At 47.9% G+C, this 19964-nt stretch overlaps 1 protein-coding gene across 1 annotated transcript in view; it reads left to right on the top strand.

Annotated features, from left to right (window-relative positions):
- The first annotated feature begins 273 nt into the window (after window positions 1-273).
- Window positions 274-19964, top strand: part of LOC125725434 (potassium voltage-gated channel subfamily KQT member 5-like) — a 92280-nt gene continuing 72589 nt past the window's right edge. The window contains exon 1 of the mRNA XM_049002352.1: window positions 274-2049. Within this exon, the coding sequence (XP_048858309.1) occupies window positions 1712-2049 (338 nt within the window). The 5' untranslated portion in view covers window positions 274-1711. The remainder of the gene's footprint in view (window positions 2050-19964) is intronic.

Genomic DNA, 19964 nt, shown 5'->3' with positions numbered 1-19964 from the left:
TACATTTTCAGTTGTGTCATACGTTAGCATTTATGTCGCATACATTATTTTCATTTCTTGAAGAGGGCCGATTTCCTATAAACATGTGATTTCATAAAAATGTGCAACAGAGTCGCCCGCAGAACAGCAAGCCACCTCATCTCAGAAGCAAATTGCAGAACTAAGAAAATTTCAGATATCGCTGTAGGAAGAAAGCACCTCAAACTTGCTCGTAAAACTGAGATCAGAGGAACTGGACTGCGCAGCGTCAGCTGGCTTTTGAAACATTTCAGTTCTGAAGTTGTGCGCGGCGGCCAGAAGCGGTTGATCTGCGCACAGATACCCTTTTCCGTAATCTCATCTCATTCTTCTTCAGTGTTACTACTGGCGTGCATGGGTTTTTTTTTTACCAGTTTCGCAAGTGTGCAGACACCAGCCACACTGACTGGCTGCCACTGTATTTTATTTCAGTGCCTATCACGTGGTCCAGTGACAGAAGCTCGCTGTCGGAATAGGGGAACTATAAGAAAGACTCTAAGTGAAAGCACTAAAAACATTATTTAACTGAAAGAAGGACGGCGATTTCAGCGGAACAGGGAGAAATCAGAAAACTGAAAAAGCACTGGCTTCTTCGAAAAATGGACGCGTCTCTGAGAGTTTAATGCGCACGGATGATTCATATTTCCATTTAAGTCTGCCTAAGATTGGTGCTTCTTCTGGATGTAAGTACAGCGTAATCGTAGAAAAATATTTGTGTCCGACGGACATTTGTTTCGATGTTATACGTCACGAATATTCGGTCAACTCCAGAATGAAAACTTAATTTTACTTACAATATTTTGCCCAACATTGAAAGGCGTGTATGGCATTTTATACGAAGCTCATGGTCGAAGATCGCAATGACCAAGTAAAGATAAACTGGCGTGTTGTAGGCTAATTCGCATTTATGATTAAAATAATGAAATAGCACGAACGCACAACTGGCGTGATGCTGTGGAGGTTTTTGAGCAACATCGGTGCCTTTGCCAATGACGGTTCTTAAATTCCACTGAACAATTTACAAAACAAGGAAATGGAGCTCGCGAACATCTGCAGAAGACCAGTATGACAGCGTTTGCATATTACTGCACTCGCACATTTTAAGGTTTTTAAGATCCATCCTATGTTTTTACTTTTTTATTCATTTTTTTCCCGAGCCATCGATAAAAGGTTGAAGAGAAAGACGCTTAAAATCAGCAATGGGGTCGTTTGGATTGAAAGCAACAGCTTGCACTTAGCTCAAGTATTCAAGTTGGTGTAGCAATTCTTCAGTAAGGCGTACCGGGGGTGAAGGAAGTGAACTGTGTGGACAAGAACCTCACAGGACTGTTGTCACACCCTCCCCTTACGAAATATCTACCCCGAAGATAGTGACACTGCCCCAAACCTCCATCTAAAACACTGTGTCTCAGATGGCCACAACATAATCAACATTTATCTATCGCTTCCTGCAACCGTCTGAGCCATTCAGTGAACTGATGAGTCAGATCAGAGTGATCTCTGTGCTTAATTAGAAGGGAACAGTGCTTTATTTTTCTACTACCTATATGACTTTGTTTTATCTCGCGGCTGGAGGCTATCACTGATTAGTAGTGTTTTTGAATTATCGACGCGATCCTGTCCTGTTCAGTCATAATTATATGTGCATGACCGGGGATCCCGCAGCTCACTCCCAGCCCCAGGTGGTGATGCCATGCCCCGCAACCACAGCGGAGATGAAGGCGGCTCTGGCCTCTGGATGAAGAATTCGCCGGGGCACCGCGCTGCTGGAGGCTATGCATTGAAAGATGTGGAGTCCGGCCGAAGGATGAACAGGGCGAGGGACGGCCCAGTGTCGGCCGGACCTGCTTCGATGACAGGTGCGGAGAACCAGAGCGGAAAGCAGGGGGCCCGCCTGAGCCTGCTGGGGAAGCCGCTCATCTACAGCGCGCAGGGTGGCCGCAGAAATGTACGCTACCGAAGGCTGCAGAACTACCTGTACAACGTGCTGGAGAGACCTCGCGGTTGGGCTTTCGTGTACCATGCCTTCGTGTGAGTACCTTGAATGATGATCACTGCACAAATACATACAAGTAAATAAACAAATGATCGCCGTGTAAAGAAGTGTAAATGAGCGTGATTTTCACTGCATCAAATCAACCTGTTGCTATATATCGATATTCTGTCAAGATTAATCTCGCAATTGTGTTTGATTTATTCGCGCTCAATACATAGACGTAGGCTACTTTAATTCACGGATGTGGCTTCAGACTTTTAGCCCCACTTTTCAGCCTCTAAACATACTTTGGCATGTTAAGTTATTTCCAGCTCTTGGTGCTGAGAAAAATCCTCCATCAAGCGTGAGAACGCGAGCCCTGTCATCACAGCAGACTTTCAATAAGATTTTTTTTTGCAGCTTTTGGGTGATGCATCACAGAGGAACTCAATAAAATTAAAGCTAATTTTAGTGGAACTATAGTCATTTTGTAACCGCTAAGAATAACAAGTGTTGAAATGAATACAAAATAAATCAGTTCATTACAAAGATAGTTATAGTGGAAACGCTATATGTTGGCGAATGTGTGTCTGAACGGCGGTCTTAACACCACTGTTTGACTTGCAGAGCGATCACTTCCATCAGACATGAGCAAAGCTATCCGGTTAATCATTAGCTTTTTATACGCAAAACGTGATATAACTTCATTTACTGGATGATTTTCTTCCTGTAGTGAGCGCGGTCTTAGTGAAAGAAAATTACATAGTGGTTCAAATGTCTGGTTAGTACTAAATAATTGGAAAAAGGTTGCATTTATTTATTACCAACGAACTAAATTAAGTTGGTTATTAGCTCTGTTCTGAATGCAACAGTTGTTAACCGCAGTTAATTACGTTTGGTACGGTCACAGTGGGTGGTTAAGGTTACGTGGCTGTATTTCTTCCTTGTTTTATTGGAACACATCAGAAAGGCAGTGTGAAGTAATTTTGTTTTTGGACATAAACATTTATTTGATAAGTATAAAAATCATGTTATAGACCAATTAATACCAGCACGCACAGTTGTTCCTAATCAGAGATCGCATGGTGAGGTGAGACTTCGGTATTTTAAATGTTTGTATTTAGTTTTTTTGGAGGGGGGCATCATGACCTGTCTGTATGTAACAGTGTGGTTGATTGGCTATGATGTAACAAGGTGTTTGTTTCTATGACAACTGGGCAGTATGTAACGGTATGGCTGATTGGCCATGATGTAACAGGGTGTTTGTTTCTATGACAACTGTGCAGTATGCAACGGTATGGCTGATTGGCCATGACGCAATTGAGAATTTCTTGCTACACTGTGATGGCTATGGTAGCACCACAAATCTTGTGTCCTTGCAACCGGTTGTCGTCATGTCACTTCAAGGTTGAGAGAACATCAGTGATATTTCGGACAGCCCTCCTCAATGAGGGCTGCATGTTCTTAAAACTGATGGAAGGGTGCTCCCTTGGAAATCGCTCTGAAAACATGGTTGTGGTCTGGGGTACCATAAGGGGGGGGGGGGGGGGGGTTAGGATGATTCCAAAGGCCCCGGAGTGACAGGGGCCCTAAAAAATTTGGAAATTTACCACATTGGTCTCGGGGGCCCAATATGATATGCTTTCATGGGGCCCAAATCCTTAGCAATGCCCCTGGTTGTGGTATGTGAACTCAAGAAGTGTGGACTTGGCCTCTGTTGGCTTCGGGCACGGTGTGATAACAGAAGTAGAAACAGAAACGGAAGCAGTAGCCTTCGATTGTGAAGTGTGAAAATATGGCGGTTTTCCCGCACATTGTCCTCAAGCTTGCCTGTGTGCCTTGGTGTGGCCTAAAGGATGTGGAGCAATTTAAGGCCACGTGGAGTCTGAGGGCAGGCAGGGCTGCCTTGATCACCTCGGTCTCTGTGTCTCAGCCTTCCTGATAGCACAGGTTTGTGGAACATGGGATGGTCGTGGTTTTTTTTGGTGAAGGGGATGTGCCACGAAGGTCAGCTTGGCGTTTGGCTACTAACAGAGGCTCGTCGAATGGATGGGGAGCTGTGTCTGAAGGGTGGATGTGACCATGTGATTGATAGAATGTAACATTCAACAGATGGATTGATACCGGATCAGTTTAATGTGAACATCTGGTCCCATTCAGTAGCACACTAGCCTATTCATTTCAGTTGTTAAAGGTCACCAGCATCATCATCCGGTTCAAACTTGGTGATGGGCCACAGATTTGACATGTGTCTTCAGAACATGATTGCAACACTTCAGGCTTTCACAAAACTGCCTGTGGTTACAGAAAACGAGCAGTTGCTTCCTCAGATGTCACAGAATTGGCAGTAAAGAGTCTAGACAACACACATCTTGTTATAAAAAAACCAAACCAGCACTGCCACCTGTTGAGAAAAAGATTAGTCCTGGGACTTCACTGACGATTTGTGTTTGATTTGTGCAGTGAGGGATTTTTTTTTTATTGAAGCCTCATCTGTTGACAAGACTGGTGATTTCTATTTGCGGTACATGGCAATGAATTTTCATTTAGAGATTTCTGAGTCTATTTCAGATAAATATAAATACGTATCGGGGCGGCATGGTGGTGCAGTGGTTAGCACTGTTGTCTCACACCTCTGGGACCCGGGTTTGAGTCTCCGCCTGGGTCACATGTGTGTGGAGTTTGCATGTTCTCCCCATGTCGTCGTGGGGTTTCCTCCGGGTACTCCGGTTTCCCCCCCCAGTCCAAAAACATGCTGAGGCTAATTGGAGTTGCTAAATAGGTGTGTGTGTGTGTGCGCGAGTGAATGGTGTGTTAGTGTGCCCTGCGATGGCCTAGCCCCCCATCCTGGGTTGTTCCCTGCCTCATGCCCATTGCTTCCGGGAAAGGCTCCGGACCCCCCGTGACCCAGTAGGAAAAGTGGTTTGGAAAATGGATGGATAAATGCACAAAGCCTTCAGACTTCAGTTATAAGTGAGACGGGGAAATTAAATGAGGAATACCAAAATGACACATATCAGGCTGTTTTTAAAATTCTTTAACTTTTTGTGAATGATTTACGAGACAAAATGTATTATCAACATAAAATACAGTTTTGCATGTTTCAATAATACTTTAAAGGCTGGGTGTTGAAGATCAGTGTGAATTAGTTTGGGAGATGAAATATTCCCATAATGCACCTGTGTTTGTACAGGTGTTTATGTCATGCTGTTCTTCCCATTGCACATTGGTAATATGTACTGTATAAAATAGCTAGCAATTTTTTTTCATCTCTGTATTTCTTTAGCTGTATGTTGCCAGTTAATAGAATTTTTTTCCCTTCAGAACATCCGTTTTTGATGAGCTCTGCTGTCGGCTATGACCGTTGGAAACATTTCATTGCTAATTTCATACAGGCTACTGATATTTTATATCCCTTTATTTAACTGCTAGTTATTAGGGTGGTTATTTATTTTCCCCACCGACTCACAGAGAGTTATCACAACTGTGTGTAGGGTGAGCAGTTAGAGAAAGTGTGGATCGACGCGTTTCTTACTAAGTTAACTCTTAATTGTTTGTTCATGCCAGAACAATAATTGTATTTGTGTGAGTTGCATTTCAGCAGATGGCTTTGGGTAATGGCCGCAGCTATGGTTTGATGATTTGCATGTTTTTGAACGTTGGCTCTGTGCAGGGAAGACTATAGCCAAGGGCCCCTGTGTTACCCACATTGCGGGGGAAGTGAAATGATCATCTGTTTTCTTGGTAGGGGGGCCTCTCAAGTAAAGCTTTGCCTGGGGCCCCTGAAAATGTAGCGCCGGCCCCGTCTGTGAATGTTGTGTTTTTTTTTTTTTTTTTGTTTTTTTTTGTTTTTTTTTGACCAGCGTTGATCCAGATCAAGCAAGGCTTAGAAAAAAAACACATTTGTTTTAAAACCCCCTCACTTGTTTTTCAACTTGTTCAAACTGATTTCATATCATATAAAGTGCAAATTAATCATGTTATTTTACATTATACTATTCTTATGTAAGATTTTATATAATTGCAGTGTACAAGAAGTGGACAGTTCAGGTTCAGAAAGTAAAAATCCAGACCAAGATTTTGTTTCAACCAGCCCGTTGAGTACTCTGTGATCATGAAATTTCTATGCTCACCTGGTTGGTTGAAATAAAATCTGGATTTTTACATTCTGAACCCGAACTATCTACCTCTGCACTGTACAAATAGTTACGTATTTATAGACAGCCATGACATAGCCATGACATTCTTTAATAATTGGTGCAGGCAGATTACACCGCAGGAGATGGCGTTCGATGATCTGGAAATATTAGCATATAGAAATGGGAAGCAAAACACTGGAGATGAAGGTTAGGTACTTTTGTCAGGTCGAAGAACAGAGTGTGAGATCTAGTGCAGTGTCAGAGGTTAGCAGAGCACTGAGTCAGTGCACCGTAGCGAAACATTTTTTATAATGGTCAGTCAGTGCAAGGCTTCAGGTCCAGAAGATCTGCTAATGATGGATAGGGAAGCAGTCTAACAGTCAGCAGCAGCAGCTGAGCTCTGACTGATGTAATGGATCTGTGGGCTGGGCATGGGAGTGGGGGCAGTGCGTGGTCCAGCTGGTTAGCATGCGATGTCTTCGACTGGAAGGTTACCAACTCAAACCCCTGGATCGGTGGTGCCATTCCACCATTGGGCCGTTGACCAGGGCTGTTATTTGCCAGTTGCTCTTAAAGCAAAATCCTGATTGCTCCCCCCCCCCCAGCCCCAAAAAAGTATGCTGCTTTGGATACAAGCCTCTGCTAACGTACAGATCATAACTATGGAGATTTAGGGGTTAAAAGAAACTGTGAAGAAATAGTAATATAGAGAAACTTTGCTTGCTAAAATAAAAAATAAATCCCCAGATGAGGCCTTGATGCACCCTGGACTGAAATAACTTTTAAAAATCAAAACTTTTCTGCAGGAGAATTTCCTGTGGGGCCCCAACTTTCTGACCCCTTCACTGCCACCCTGTGTCCTCCTCTGCAGAGTAAACTTAGGCACTAATGATGTCCGCGGCCGGTGTGGCGCCCCCAGGCTTTCGTGCCTGAACCCACAGGGTAGCCAAAACAACACAGTGAAAGACACTGCTGATATAGGAAGGGACCCTGCCCCTAGTACCCGATTACAAAGGGAAGATGAAAGCACTATGTATATAATCCTCAATCTATCTGAAGTATTTACATGGCCTTTGGAAAAATACGTCAGACCTTCTTATGTATGAGGAAGAGGTCAGTGCACCGTCTGTGGATGACGGAAGATGTATACAATATGAAAAAGCTCTATTCGTATATGTATAATAATATATGTATGTTAATACTGTATATGAAATATATTATGTGGGGGGTGCCACCCCTTCACCGGGATACGCAGCTATAGATAACTGGCAAACTAGAAACTCCAGTTCACCTAATGCTTCTGTGGGCAGAGATATCACGCAAACACAGGAAAAGCTTACAGATGACCCACACACCGTGAGCAGGATTGAAACCTGCAACCTACCGAGCGATTTGATTATTTAACTTAAGAAAGACGGTGTAGTGCTATTCATTATCATTTGGCATTAATTTATTTATTACATAATGAGTAGTCTTTCACTTTACAAATACTAATTCATCTATCCATCCATCCTCCGACTGCCTCCTTGAGGTTCCTCCTGCGGCCGCCTTGATTTCGCCATTTCAGGGCACCCTCAGTTGCACGTCCAATAACTTGTAGCACTTCCTTATTGGGCTGTTCGCTCCCCACAACGCTTTCAGACTCGTAGCCACTGACCTCTTTACCACAGAGCCTGGCACAGAGGCAGCGCTAACGAGGAACGTCAGATCAACGCACGGTCACTTCGGCTTTTTGGTGCAGCGGCAGAAGATGCGAGCTGACCTTTAGCGGGCCTTTGGCGTCTGCCGTCGCAGGAACGGGCCATTTTTATCAAAGACAGCGGGTGCAAAAAGATCTGCAACATTCGCTATTTCCTGAGACAGCGAGAGGGAAAGTCGTGCCTGTTTAATTACATGTTTTTTGAGAAGTTTCTCGTGGAGGAGAACAGATCAGTGTGGGGGGGGGGGGCGGTTGTCCAAAATGAAATGCTCGCCTCTGTGCCCATTTTAATAACTGAGTGTGGGTGCTCTCTCTACAAAAATTGTGATGCTGATGGGAACCTGTTCTCCTAATCCACCTCGGCCCTCCGGCAGAGATAAGCTTTCAGACTGCCTCCCCCCACACACACAGCCGAGTCTCAGTTTCACTTTGTATATATCGTAATTGAGCAATGTGTAAAAATGTGTCTTCATTTCGACCATCCTGAACATTTCCACAAAGCCAGAGAGCTAAGTTAGAGTATTTCGGCGCCAAAGAACGGAAAATATGGAATAAGACAGGGGAGTTTCGGAAAGGCCGCCTCCCACATCCTGCAGCGCGACGGGGGTTATTTTGGCCTGAACTTTAGCACGGTTTCAGTGCGCCGCGTGGTCCGGCGGGGCGCGCTAAAGCAGGCTTTTGTAAGGGCTGCTGTGGGGTCCTCATATCACCGCTCCCCCCACCCCTTCCAACAGTACTGGCATTCAGCTTACCTCAGGATTAAGGCACCCTTATCCGCACAAGTATGTCAGATGCAGGAAGGAGCCGGTAAAGGGATATGCACTCATGCCGGGAGGTTCAAGACCGGCCAGGAGGGGGCGCTCCTCAGCGGGGGCTGATCTCATCCGCCCACTTTCCTCACTTTGCCAGACGACCCAATGACTGACATCTAAAATATTCCATTTATATGGCACCTTTCACAAACCCAAGTTAGTTTGTGAAGGTCAGGATGTCTACAGACCATGAGATAGTCATGAATGGGGGGTGTGGCCGTGGGGGGTGTGGCCATTTCAGGAGGGAGTACCAGTGATGTGACAGGGCTTCGGGTAAATTGATATGTCCTGTTCATTCTGCCCCCAGAAACCTGACTGGATCTACGAAGCCCCCGATTTCTTTTTCATTTGTCCTCCTTTCTTTTCACATTTCCCCCGTGGAGCCCGTGCCCTACTCACCCACTTCTGAAGGGTGCTGTTCCCTGCCCTCTCTTCAGCCATGCGGCCCTGTCCTCCATCCCCACCAGAGCGCCCATAGTGAAGCCGATGCATCTTAGCGTGGAACCTGAAAATAGCACCGCAAGCTTTGCACAACCCTCCCCCCAGGAGCTCACACTTGTAAGCATGTGCCCCTTGCATTCGCTGCCTTTGTTGTTCCTCAGTATGCCACTGGTCACAGGACGGTACTCACTGGTCTCACTGCGGCCTCAGTGCTGCTCCGCGTCGCAAATCTGCGGGTCACATGGTGGGTGAATCGGGGGATGGAATGGTGCGTAGTGTAACATCGGACTGGGACTGCATGGTGTCATTATCCTTGATGCGGGGCAATCTTAATTAAGCTGCCTATCCGCAGTGCGCTTGAACCTCGCAGTGCACTCGTCGCTACAGTGCCCCGTTATAGCGTGTGGTTATAACAAGTTGTTACTGCACATCATTACGGCGTGCTGCTACTGCACGTCATGCTGTGCTGTTACAGCGCATTGTTCCATTGTATCGTTAAAGCATGTCATTACTGTGCGTCATTACAGCACATTGTTACAGTGTATCGGTGCAGCGTTTCAATGCTGCACATCGTTACAGTACAGTGTTACTGCATGTCATTTCAGCGCAATGTAACTGTGCAATACTGCAGTGGAATAGGCTGTTCTGACGCACCCATGCCAAGAGGCTGCCAGTCTCAGTCCCGCCACAGCCGGGCGCACCTGCTAATTATGCTTCTTAAAATAGGGAGCCAGTCGCACTGTATCTCTCTAACCCCCTCTCCTTGTCCCCCCTCCCTTATCTTTGCAGATCAGTACTGTGACTTTAGTTACTTGGCGTGTAAATGGCGGGAACCGTATTGTGTCACAGTTGCGCAGCTCCGCCGGGTGACGCTTAGGCGTTTGTATTAATAGCAGGTGACTGTCGGCTGTGTGTAGCGCTCAGACCGCTCACGCCAGCCTGTCAAGCCTCGAATCCCATCACAGAGCCAACTGGCTGACTCCAGGAACACTTATTAGCCAAAAAAACTCGACTTTTGTTACGTTCACATACGTCTAGGGAATTGCTGGCTTTTCTTTTGACATGTCTGCATTCTTTGTTCCTTTTTCATGACCCTTGTATGATGGTTTTGAAAGCAGAACCATCGCCAAATTAATAGCTATTATTAGCATTTTCTGGCTTTGCGGAATGATGCCTTCTGATGATGTTGTGTCTTTATATCAGGGCAGTTCAGTTTAAATGCGAATACCGGCTTGCTGGATCCCTAGCCGGGTTTTTAGCCACCGGGCTACATGCTGGCAGGGGGCAGACGACGTCCTCGCTGATCCACACTGCACTTTTCCGTGTTTGGACCGAGCCAACGCATTGCATCATTAATTCTGGTGCTCAGCTAGCGTCCAGTAGGATCCTTGCTTGCGTGCCTGTCCCCGTGTGTGTGCGCGCGTGCTTTTTTGCCACTGGAAGGTATGTTAGACTAAACTCAGCTCTGACTCAATGGAAAAAGTCTGTGTCAAACCCAATTGAAGATGATGTATTTAAAGGCAGGAGGCAGGGAGTAAGTAAACAAACCCTGTAGCCGGAGCGTAAATGGCGCGCAGGGCCCTTTGAAAGGCCCACTGTTTTGATCACCAGCACACCAGTGACACAAGACAGAAGCCACGCTTAAACACCAGACAGTGGCTCCCTCATCGCCCCCACCGGGGGCTCAGGCGGTTCAGGCGTGTTTGGCAGGAGCGCACCGTGCTTCCTGAATCCCAGGCCGTGTCGCACCCAGTCAGCATGATACGTCCCACGCAGTCCTCGTCCTCCCCGGGGGCGACTCTGAGGATTCGCAGGTTTGACTGGTGCTTTGTAACTGTCCTCCGCGGCGACTCCCGCGAAAGAATGGCCAAGCCACCCCTCTGGCGTCGGCCCTAAAAGGCCACAAGGACACACTCAAGAGCGCCATCTTCAGTTATCTAATAAGATCATCATGCAGCATAGCTCCAGTCGTCCATGACCGTGTGAATCCAGTCAAGCATGGGGACTGTTCCCAACATGAGCTAATAATTAAATTTTTTTTTTCTGTGGCTTAATTGAAAGTCTGTATTTTTGAAGTTAATGGCAAATAGTGATCGCAGGGCGCGGGGCACCCAGAGTATGTGGAAATGCGACTCTAAGCCCTTGTGGGCAGAGCCTGGTCTCCCAGGGGATCCTGTACTGATTGACTAAAACAGCCACTCACCCGGCAAAGCCTCTCAACCGTTATTCTAAGTGAGGGCAGGCCCTGGATGTCCCTCAACCAATCACCACGCTGCGTTTTCGGCAGGGACCAGTCTGGCAGCCCAGGGTGCATGTAGGCGAAGGGGATTTTCCCAGCGTTGCAATGAAAGCCTGCAGCCCCCCCCCCCCCCCCCCCGGCAGCCATGCCTCTTAACACGACTTTCTGTTTGAGGAAATATATTTTCTCGAAGAGATGTAGGTGAATCTCATGGCCCCTCCCCGGCTTCCGCGCCTCCTCTCCTCTGGACGACTTCAGACATGACTTGAGTAGTGCGGATGCAGGTCATGGGGTGACGCTTTGTTGTCAATAATGTTGCGTCGCTTGAAAGGCTTCCGTGTTTTTTTTAGTCCGCTGGGGGTTGGCGAGGAGGGGGGGGGGGGGGGGGTTGTTGAGTGTAATTAGGACCCTGAGAGCGCGGGCAGCGAGCTCTGTTGCGCTGAGAGATGGGGGCTGAAGGAGGAGGTGAAGAGGGCGAAGAGGAGATTTATCTTCATCCTGCCTGCCTGTCAGCTTGCTTTTCCTCAGAGCCGTCCATCACTGGGGGGGTTGGGGGGGCTGTTTTCTGACACCAAACAGCTCTTGTCAGGGACAGGTACACGTCTATCTCCGTATCTTGGGGGAAGGCAGTTCTATCTCCATATTGAGGGGGGGCTTCTGTCTGCATATTTCTGGGGGGTTTTATCTCTGTAACTCAGTATGTAGTGGGGGGGGGGCACTTCTACCTCAATATTTTGGCGGGGGGGGGTACGCCTATTTCCGTATATAGCGGAGAGGGGCGTCTGTCTCCTTACTTTGGGGGGTGTCAGGGCACTTCTATCTCCATGTATAGTTGGGGGGGGCACTTCTGTCCCTGTATCCCCGGGGGGTGGGGGGCCACATGCATCTCTATACCTCAAGAACCTTGTGTGTTGTTTTCCTTTGCTGCAGAGGATCGAAGTGCAAGGAGGTGCTACAACACCTGTCACTCGGGTACCGTACCGTCTCCGGTCCTTTAGCTGCTGTTGTGATGAGCCATATGGCTGATCAACCATTACCAATGTGGTTCCAGACCCCCCTCAAATCGCCAGCATCATTTCAGTCCGATTCCGTTTACATTTCCGCATCGGCTGGCTGGACCTCTTTGTTGCCGTGGCAACGCGTTCCTTTCCCCTGTCGTTGCTGCCTGCCTGCCAGAGCCCTGAATGGAAAGACAAACGCTGGGGCCCGGCAGGGGGTCGCCTTGGGGGCGTGAGAGGGAACCCCTCGCACCACTTCGACGGTGGTTTGGTGGGACATTGTAGGCGGCTGCCGGGACCTGCCAGATGTAGGCCACCAGATTGGTGTGTGTAATATTACAGTGATAGCGCGAAGGCGAGACTGCGAAGGCTCCTGATTGGCTGATTACAGGCTCAGGGCGGAAATGTGCTATCATTCCAAAATGAAGTACGTTTTTATTTTTTAAACCGACAAAAGTGGAACCAGTAAACAGCACTGTTTTTGGGTCGTGTCCTCAAACCTTCTCACCCCACCAAGTTGCAAATAACTGTCCACAGACAAGTGTTGCATTCGTCGCTCTATACTGTGTAGAAATATTGCATCTGTCTGCCTGTGTCGTTTCTGAGGTTTCCACCATGGAGACCATATGATTTACACCCTGGCATTTCAGGGAAAAGGGTCTCGACTGACATGAGGCTGCCAGCGCCTCTGAAGCCGCCCGCTGGCTTCGTATCTTTTAGCTGCTGTTGCTCTTTGCTACGCCCTTTCCCTGAGTTACCAATCAGGCCGCTGCCAACACCCATCATGTCCTTGGCCTTGGATGCATCAAATGCAGACGTTTATGCTTGTTCCAGCTAGCTATCACACCTTGTGAAGCCCGAGACTCAAATGCACGAGAGAGCAGGTGCGCAGTAAACCGTTTCCTCGTTGCGCTAACAGCTTGCTAATCGCACGCAGAGCTAAATTGGCATAGGCGCTATGTCAGCTGTTAAGTGCTTATAATGTAGGGCCGCACTTAGCATGCACTTTAGCCATGCGTACGGTTAGCACATGCTAGCTAACTAACCCCCTGGAGGGCCAGTACCCCGGATCAGCATATTTTGCGCTTTGTTAGCACAGGTGCTACGTGAGTGTCTGTGGCTCTCGCTCCGTGTCATAACGCTCTGGCATCGTATGGGACAGACTTGGAACATCTCTTGGCTTAGGTGCTCTGGGTTCCCCCAGGGGGAGAGTCCACTAAGCTGGTGACTGCAGTGGAAAAACTGCTTCACACGCTTTCTGGAAAATGAGCGTCAGTGTATTTCTGCTACCTCTGTATGAGCCATCATATCCTAGCAAATATAGTAATTTGAGATCTTATAATTGAAAGATAAGGTATATTATAGTCACTGTACGAGTACAATGAGATGCACTGAGTTTCTTTTTCGCTGCATGACGAACGTGAGGAGAAGTCGTCCAGCGAATATGGCGCCACCTTGAGGCCATTACAGGCGGGACATTTCTTCGACACCCCCGCGGCGCGCACTACTGGGTGGAAAATCCAGGCCGGCGTGGAAGGGAGGGGTCCAGGTTTTCCGCTCTCCATTCAGCGACCTTGCCTGGTCGCTCCAAACAATCCATCCCATATTAAGTTCTCTTCTCTCCAAAGTGCCCGTTGCTAGTGGCAACCGTGGCCTGGCCAGACCTGTTAGCGGCGTATAAAAGGCTGCTGTGTAAGCTGCATGAAGAGGTGGGTTTGTATTGAAATAAACAGTGGCCTCCTTGCGGATAACCAGGACACCTTCCTGCCGGGTCCCAATCGGCTGGCCTCTAAATCGCCCTGTGGATAGGGACTGCTGCTTCTATAGCAGCAAACAAAGAAATATATTAAAATATAATAAATGCAAAAAAAATCTACGTCTCTAAAGGATCACGTCTGTGTGGCTCAGTTACGATGCTGTGCTTCTTGTCAGAAGGTCATTGGTTCAAATCCCAGTTCCAGAGTGTGAACCAGCTGCTCTTAAGATCCTGGTGTGAATTGTGTGTTGCTTTGACTTAAAGCATCTGCTGAATAAGGAAATTAATTTTAATTAATGTTGAATGTTGTGGCACCCTTTTGGAGGGTGGTTCTGTTAATGATTTGCCCACCCCAACCCATGAGATTGGGGTCGCTTCCTGGCCTTAGTGGTCCTCATCTCCCTACCGCTGGCAAAGAAACATCAAAGCCGACATTGCTGCCTGTGGCTGGCCAACCAAAACCCGCCTCATATTTCACCTCCGCGAGACATGGAAAGTTACTGGGAGAACCTAAAGTCATTTTTGAGCTCGCGGCCCGTGGTGGCCGGTACTCAGCCTCCTCTCAGTTACACCGGCCAGGTCAACTGTGTCCGCGTCGCTCAAGGGAAACCACACACCAGCACGCGACCGATCACCTCCCCCCTTGCAAACCATTTCGGGTTGTCTGTTTCTCCGCTGCCTCGGCCAAGATCATTTAGCCGTGACTCAGTGTCGGAGTGGCCTGCGAGTCATAGGGTACATTTCCCGAGAGCCAAAGCAAATGAGACCCTGTGAGGTGAAGAGGTGGTATTGCCCACTAGGCAGTACCACTCAGTGGGTGGAACCAGGGGAGGGACGAATATCGAGCTACTCTATTAATACCACATCTGTTAATTAAAAGGATATTCCAGCTGACCGCCGCTGTTTATTTTTACACATATCTTGGCAAACGCACCTCCTCTTTGGGAGGGTGCCTCCGCCCGGTCAATAGACCCCTTGCCAGTTGTGCCCGATTCCCGGGGTGAGTGGGGTGCCCCCCCTCCCCACCCCCGACAACGTAATTCTGCGCCGCTCTGGTCGCGTTGCTTTGCATTCAGGGAAAATCAGATTTCAGAGGCCTGGAAATATTTGTCAAAATAATTTATGTTTGTTTGGAGCTCTGGTGAAGATTATGAAACAGAATTATTGTCCCTGGCAGTTTACGGGAAATGGAAAACCCACCGCAGTCATTGGCTTTATTGGGGAGTTAAAGATTTTTAACGAGAGATTTATATATAACTTATATTTAGTTATAATCACACAAGTATGATGGCAGTATGTCTGCTTCCCGCAGATAGTTTTTCCTCTGGCAGTGATTCCCTGTGTTTTTTTCAGCTCATGTACAGCTCCTCCCGCTGGAGTGCAGCCCGCTCTACATCTGAGTCTGTGATTCAGGTGTCTGTGGACCTCATTCAGACCTGTGTCAGGAGGCCTGGGGGGGGTGGGGAGTGGGGGGAGGGGGGATAAGGAGTTATCTCCTCATTGGTCTCATATCGCATGGCAGCCCCAGCTTACAGGACACGACAGAATCCTGTAGTTATGTAAGTCTGGATGAGATCAGTCTTTATAAACTGCATATATAGCGTTAGATTTCTTTCTGAGTGGTAAAAAAAAATGGCCGCTCACCCTGGACGACTGCTGCAGAAAATGGGGGATCTTGTTCTGTATTCTCCCTTGTGTCCAGGCGCCCGAGTCGTCTCCATGGCGCCCTTCACTGGCCGTCGCAGGCGGTGCAGTGGGTTATGGGACATTTTTCAGCTGCTGGGCTAAGCATAGCGCAGCGCCATGCGAAGGTGAAAATGTGAAGGATTGTGTTTCCTGCACTCTTACCCAATACAGGAATAGGGACCCCATTAAAACCATCATCAGGTGGACAGCTTCCAGTTCCACTCTGCCCACTCTTGACCCCAGTCCCCCAGTTACCAAGGGTGCTCCGATGTGAAAAATTTAACTGGTATTTGTAAAATATCTTTTCGCCTAACAATGCAGATTCTGATACCGAAACTGTTAAACAGATAACCTCTGAACCACTGTCTTGCCGAGCTGACTGCCGCACATTAACGGAACGATGTTTTATTCTGCTGACAACGAAAAATCGATATACAGACCAGATTTAATAATCAATTATAAACATGTCATAACTGACAAAATCCCTTGACAATGGCTGATCGTCCAATGCGATCATCTACATTATTTTCATCGTTGTGTCTTTCCTGCAAACTCTGTTACTGCTATCTTTGAAAGCTGGTAAAGTTTAAATATCAGCCAGCTTGTTATCGAACTGTATACCTTCTGCTGGACGACCTGCTTTATATAAAACGATAGGATTCCTGTTTTTCACGCATGCTTGTTTACTTTGTCCTGTTCTGTTTTTTTTCCTCATCACGTGTATTTTATCATGCATTTTTTCCAATTAGTGGTGGTTAGATGACCTCATATCAGATGCGTGTTTTGGGTGCACGAGACAGGCATGGCCGGCAGTGGTGCACCAGTGAGTTATCCTGTTCCCCGAGGCTCGCACCCGCATCACGCGTGTGGAAGATGGCCTCCCGGTGTGCCAGGGAAGGACTTTGGCAAGAGCTGACAACGCGTGGAGGTTCCTGTCCAGAAAGCATCGCAGATAGGCAGGCTTGGCTTCGGGGCTTTGTCGGCGCTATCTGGCATGTGCCGTGAGCCAGCCTAATTGGGGGGGAGGGGGGTGGGTTACCTTCAGTTATCCTGGTGTCCACCTACTCGCCAAAGACACACTGTGAAAGGGAACCGGTTACAGCAAGACAGCTTCAGCCTGAGGCTCGGTCAGTGAATCAGTGTGTGAGTATAAGCACATCCTCTCCCCACTGCCCCCTGCCCCCCCCCTAACCACCAGGCCCCCAAAATGTGCTGGTGGAGGGTTGACACCTTAAGGCTGATTTTTTTTAATCATCAAATTCGTAGTAGCGTCGGTAGGGGCTATTGATGCTATGAAAGTAGCTTTAAATATTTTCACTTCTGGGGCGGGGGGGGGGGTGGGGGGGGTGGACACAGTGGTGCAGTGATTAGCACTGTGACCTCACTCTTCTGGGACCAAGGTTCAAGTCCCCACCATGGCTCCATGTGTGTGGAGTTTGCATGTTCTCCCCATGTCATCGTGGGGTTTCCTCCAGTTACTCCTATTTTTTTCCCTCCGACATTACAAAAAAACATGCTGAGCTCCGCTGGAGTTGCCAAATTGCCCATGTGTGTGTGAGTGAATGGCATGTGAGTGTGTGTCCTGTGATGAGTTGGCACCCCATCTTGGATCGTTCCCTCATTTGTGCCTCTATCCCCCTGACCCTGCATAAGACAAGTGGCTACAGAACATGCATGGGTTTTCACATTTCTGAAGGGCCCATGAAGAAGAACCTTAACCCCCCCCAAAAACTGCAAGTACAAGTGGCATGCTAGATGGATAGTTAGCCCCCACTTCTATATGTGTGTGTATGTCTTGGGGGAAAAAAATGAGCAAAATGTGGAAAAAACACATTCCAACATACCTGTTCTCATACTTGCATACATGATAATTGTTTTCATTTTCATTTCACCATGATCATCTGATAAGCATCAAGGCAGGTCTGAATACTACCTATGCTTTGTTGAAAATGCTGCTCTTTTGCTTTCATATGTGATGGAACAGGCCTCTGGGATGATACGACTGACACAGCTGTGCTGTGAACCGCGATCTAGGCCGCAGGGTCCTGGCTGGGAGATTCTTTTCAGGGGGCGTCAGTAAATCCTCCGATTCGTTAATCCTTTTAAAGGCAGGATCGATAGCAGACCTGTCTGCTCGTACCAGCTCTGCACGTTAGCACGTTGTTATAATAGTTACAGCATTAGCACAATTAAGAGACGTTAGCTTTCTACTAATTGCTTAATCGTGGTTTGCTTGTTTATCGATCTGGCGACTCCGCTGTTCAGAAGCGGATGGGGGTTGGATGGATGTGTGTCGATATGTGAGCAGATAGGTGCTGAAACAAAAGCCCCCTCCCTCCACTCTCTCTCTCTCACACACACACACACCCACACACACCCACACACACATTCACTCATACTCTCTCTCTCATGGACCTTCTATAAGAGGGAGGGCCTTGTCTTCTTTTGTTTTTTTTAATTTGCACTCCTTTTCATTCAGGTGTCGCCTGAGATTCGTTTGAGAGTTAGTTTTTTTGAACTAGGAACAAGCCCCCACCCCCCATCAGGGGTCATGACTCAGGTCACTGCAGCAGACATACACAGACAATCCTGCCCTGTCCTCCATGTCTTGATTCAGTTTTCGCTACGTGTGTTACGAGCTGTCGTTGGATGACCATGGAGGCTCAAGTAGGGAAAAAAAACACATTGGAGTTAAAAATGAGTTGGAATTAGTTTGACAAAAGAAGGAACAGTGGAGGGTGGATTTACTTTGTAGTTTTTATTTGTCCTAAAACCTGAAAAAGTCACAGTGAATTTTTCTCAGGCAAAAGTAGCCACCAAAATGGGGTGTTTCTTATGTGTCTCAGTCCATTCGGGGAGGCTCATTTGCCTCTCTGCCGCACCCTGCCCCATTTTGCATACACAGCTGAGATTGAGTGATACCTGAAAGCTGACCAATGACCGTGGGCCATCCTCATGACTCACTGGAGGTTTACCTGTGTCCCTAAGAGGCTCCGCTCTGAATTTGCATAAGTTTTTTTGTTGTTGTTGTTTTTAGCAACTGACAGACCTCACTGCTACCGAAAGCTTGCCATTGGCTGCACCAAGGCCCTGGGGTCACTGAGCCTGTGGCGGGCTACTTTGCCAACATTACAAGGCCTGTAGCTATGAAGCCTAACCAGTATCGGCGGGGGGGTGGTCCCTGTTCACCGTTAATGATTCACAGTTGATGCTGAAATACTGTCAGGCCTCCCTGGTCAGTTTCGGCCTTGTCTAGAAGAGCGGTGGTAGATATTTAGCATGAGCTTGTGATGAGGGCACTGGGTGGGGGTGATCATGGGGGTGGCAGTGGGACTGTAATTTGTGGGGTGCCCCTCTCATTGACACTGAACACACTGACCAAAACAGCCCTTACTTAAGCAGTGTCATCTTAAATATGTCCTCAGTATTGTGCCCTGTGATGGACTGGCACCCTGTCCCCTGTATTGTGCCCTGTAGTGGACTGGCACCCTGTTCCCTGTATTGTGCCCTCTGACTGGTTGGCACCCTGTCCCCTGCATTGTGCCCTCTGATTGGCTGGCACCCTGTTCCCTGTATTGTGCCCTCTGACTGGTTGGCACCCTGTCCCCTGCATTGTGCCCTCTGATTGGCTGGCACCCTGTCCCCTGTATTATGCCCTGTAATGGACTGACACCCTGTCCCCTGCATTGTGCCCCTTGATTGGCTGGCACTTTGTCCCTGCATTGTTCCCTCTGATTCGCTGGCATCATGACCCCTGCATAGTGCTGCCTGGCACAGGCTCCATGTCCCCTATCACCCTGTCCTGGAGCAGCGCTTCTACGCCTAGGTGTACTGGCAGTACAATTGGATTTCCCATTTGTGACACCCCCGCATGGCAGTGCAGTTTATGGCCAGGGTGGGCTATCGGCTTGGGGATTGTGGGATTCCCATGCACGTCTCCAACCTCCTGCGACCATCAGAGGAGGCGTGAGGGAACAGAGGCTCAAACTCGGCAGCTGTCCCCGTCCGGACGGGAGCGTGAGAGCGTGCCTCTCGAGAGCTGCTCCCCTGCTCCGTGTTGGCTGGGTGATCGTTCCTTTCAGGCAAGGTGTGATGAAGTTTCCAAAGTCACCAATTAAACGGTTCAGGGTTTTATTGTTATTCTGGTTTCTATTATTAACCAAAAAAAAGAAGCATATAAAACAGAGATAGGAGCCCGACA

The sequence above is a fragment of the Brienomyrus brachyistius genome, unplaced genomic scaffold (assembly GCF_023856365.1).
Source record: "Brienomyrus brachyistius isolate T26 unplaced genomic scaffold, BBRACH_0.4 scaffold67, whole genome shotgun sequence".
NCBI classification, from domain to species: domain Eukaryota; kingdom Metazoa; phylum Chordata; class Actinopteri; order Osteoglossiformes; family Mormyridae; genus Brienomyrus; species Brienomyrus brachyistius.
The sequence above is the reverse complement of the archived record's forward strand: the minus strand, read 5'-3'. Positions and strand labels throughout refer to the sequence as shown.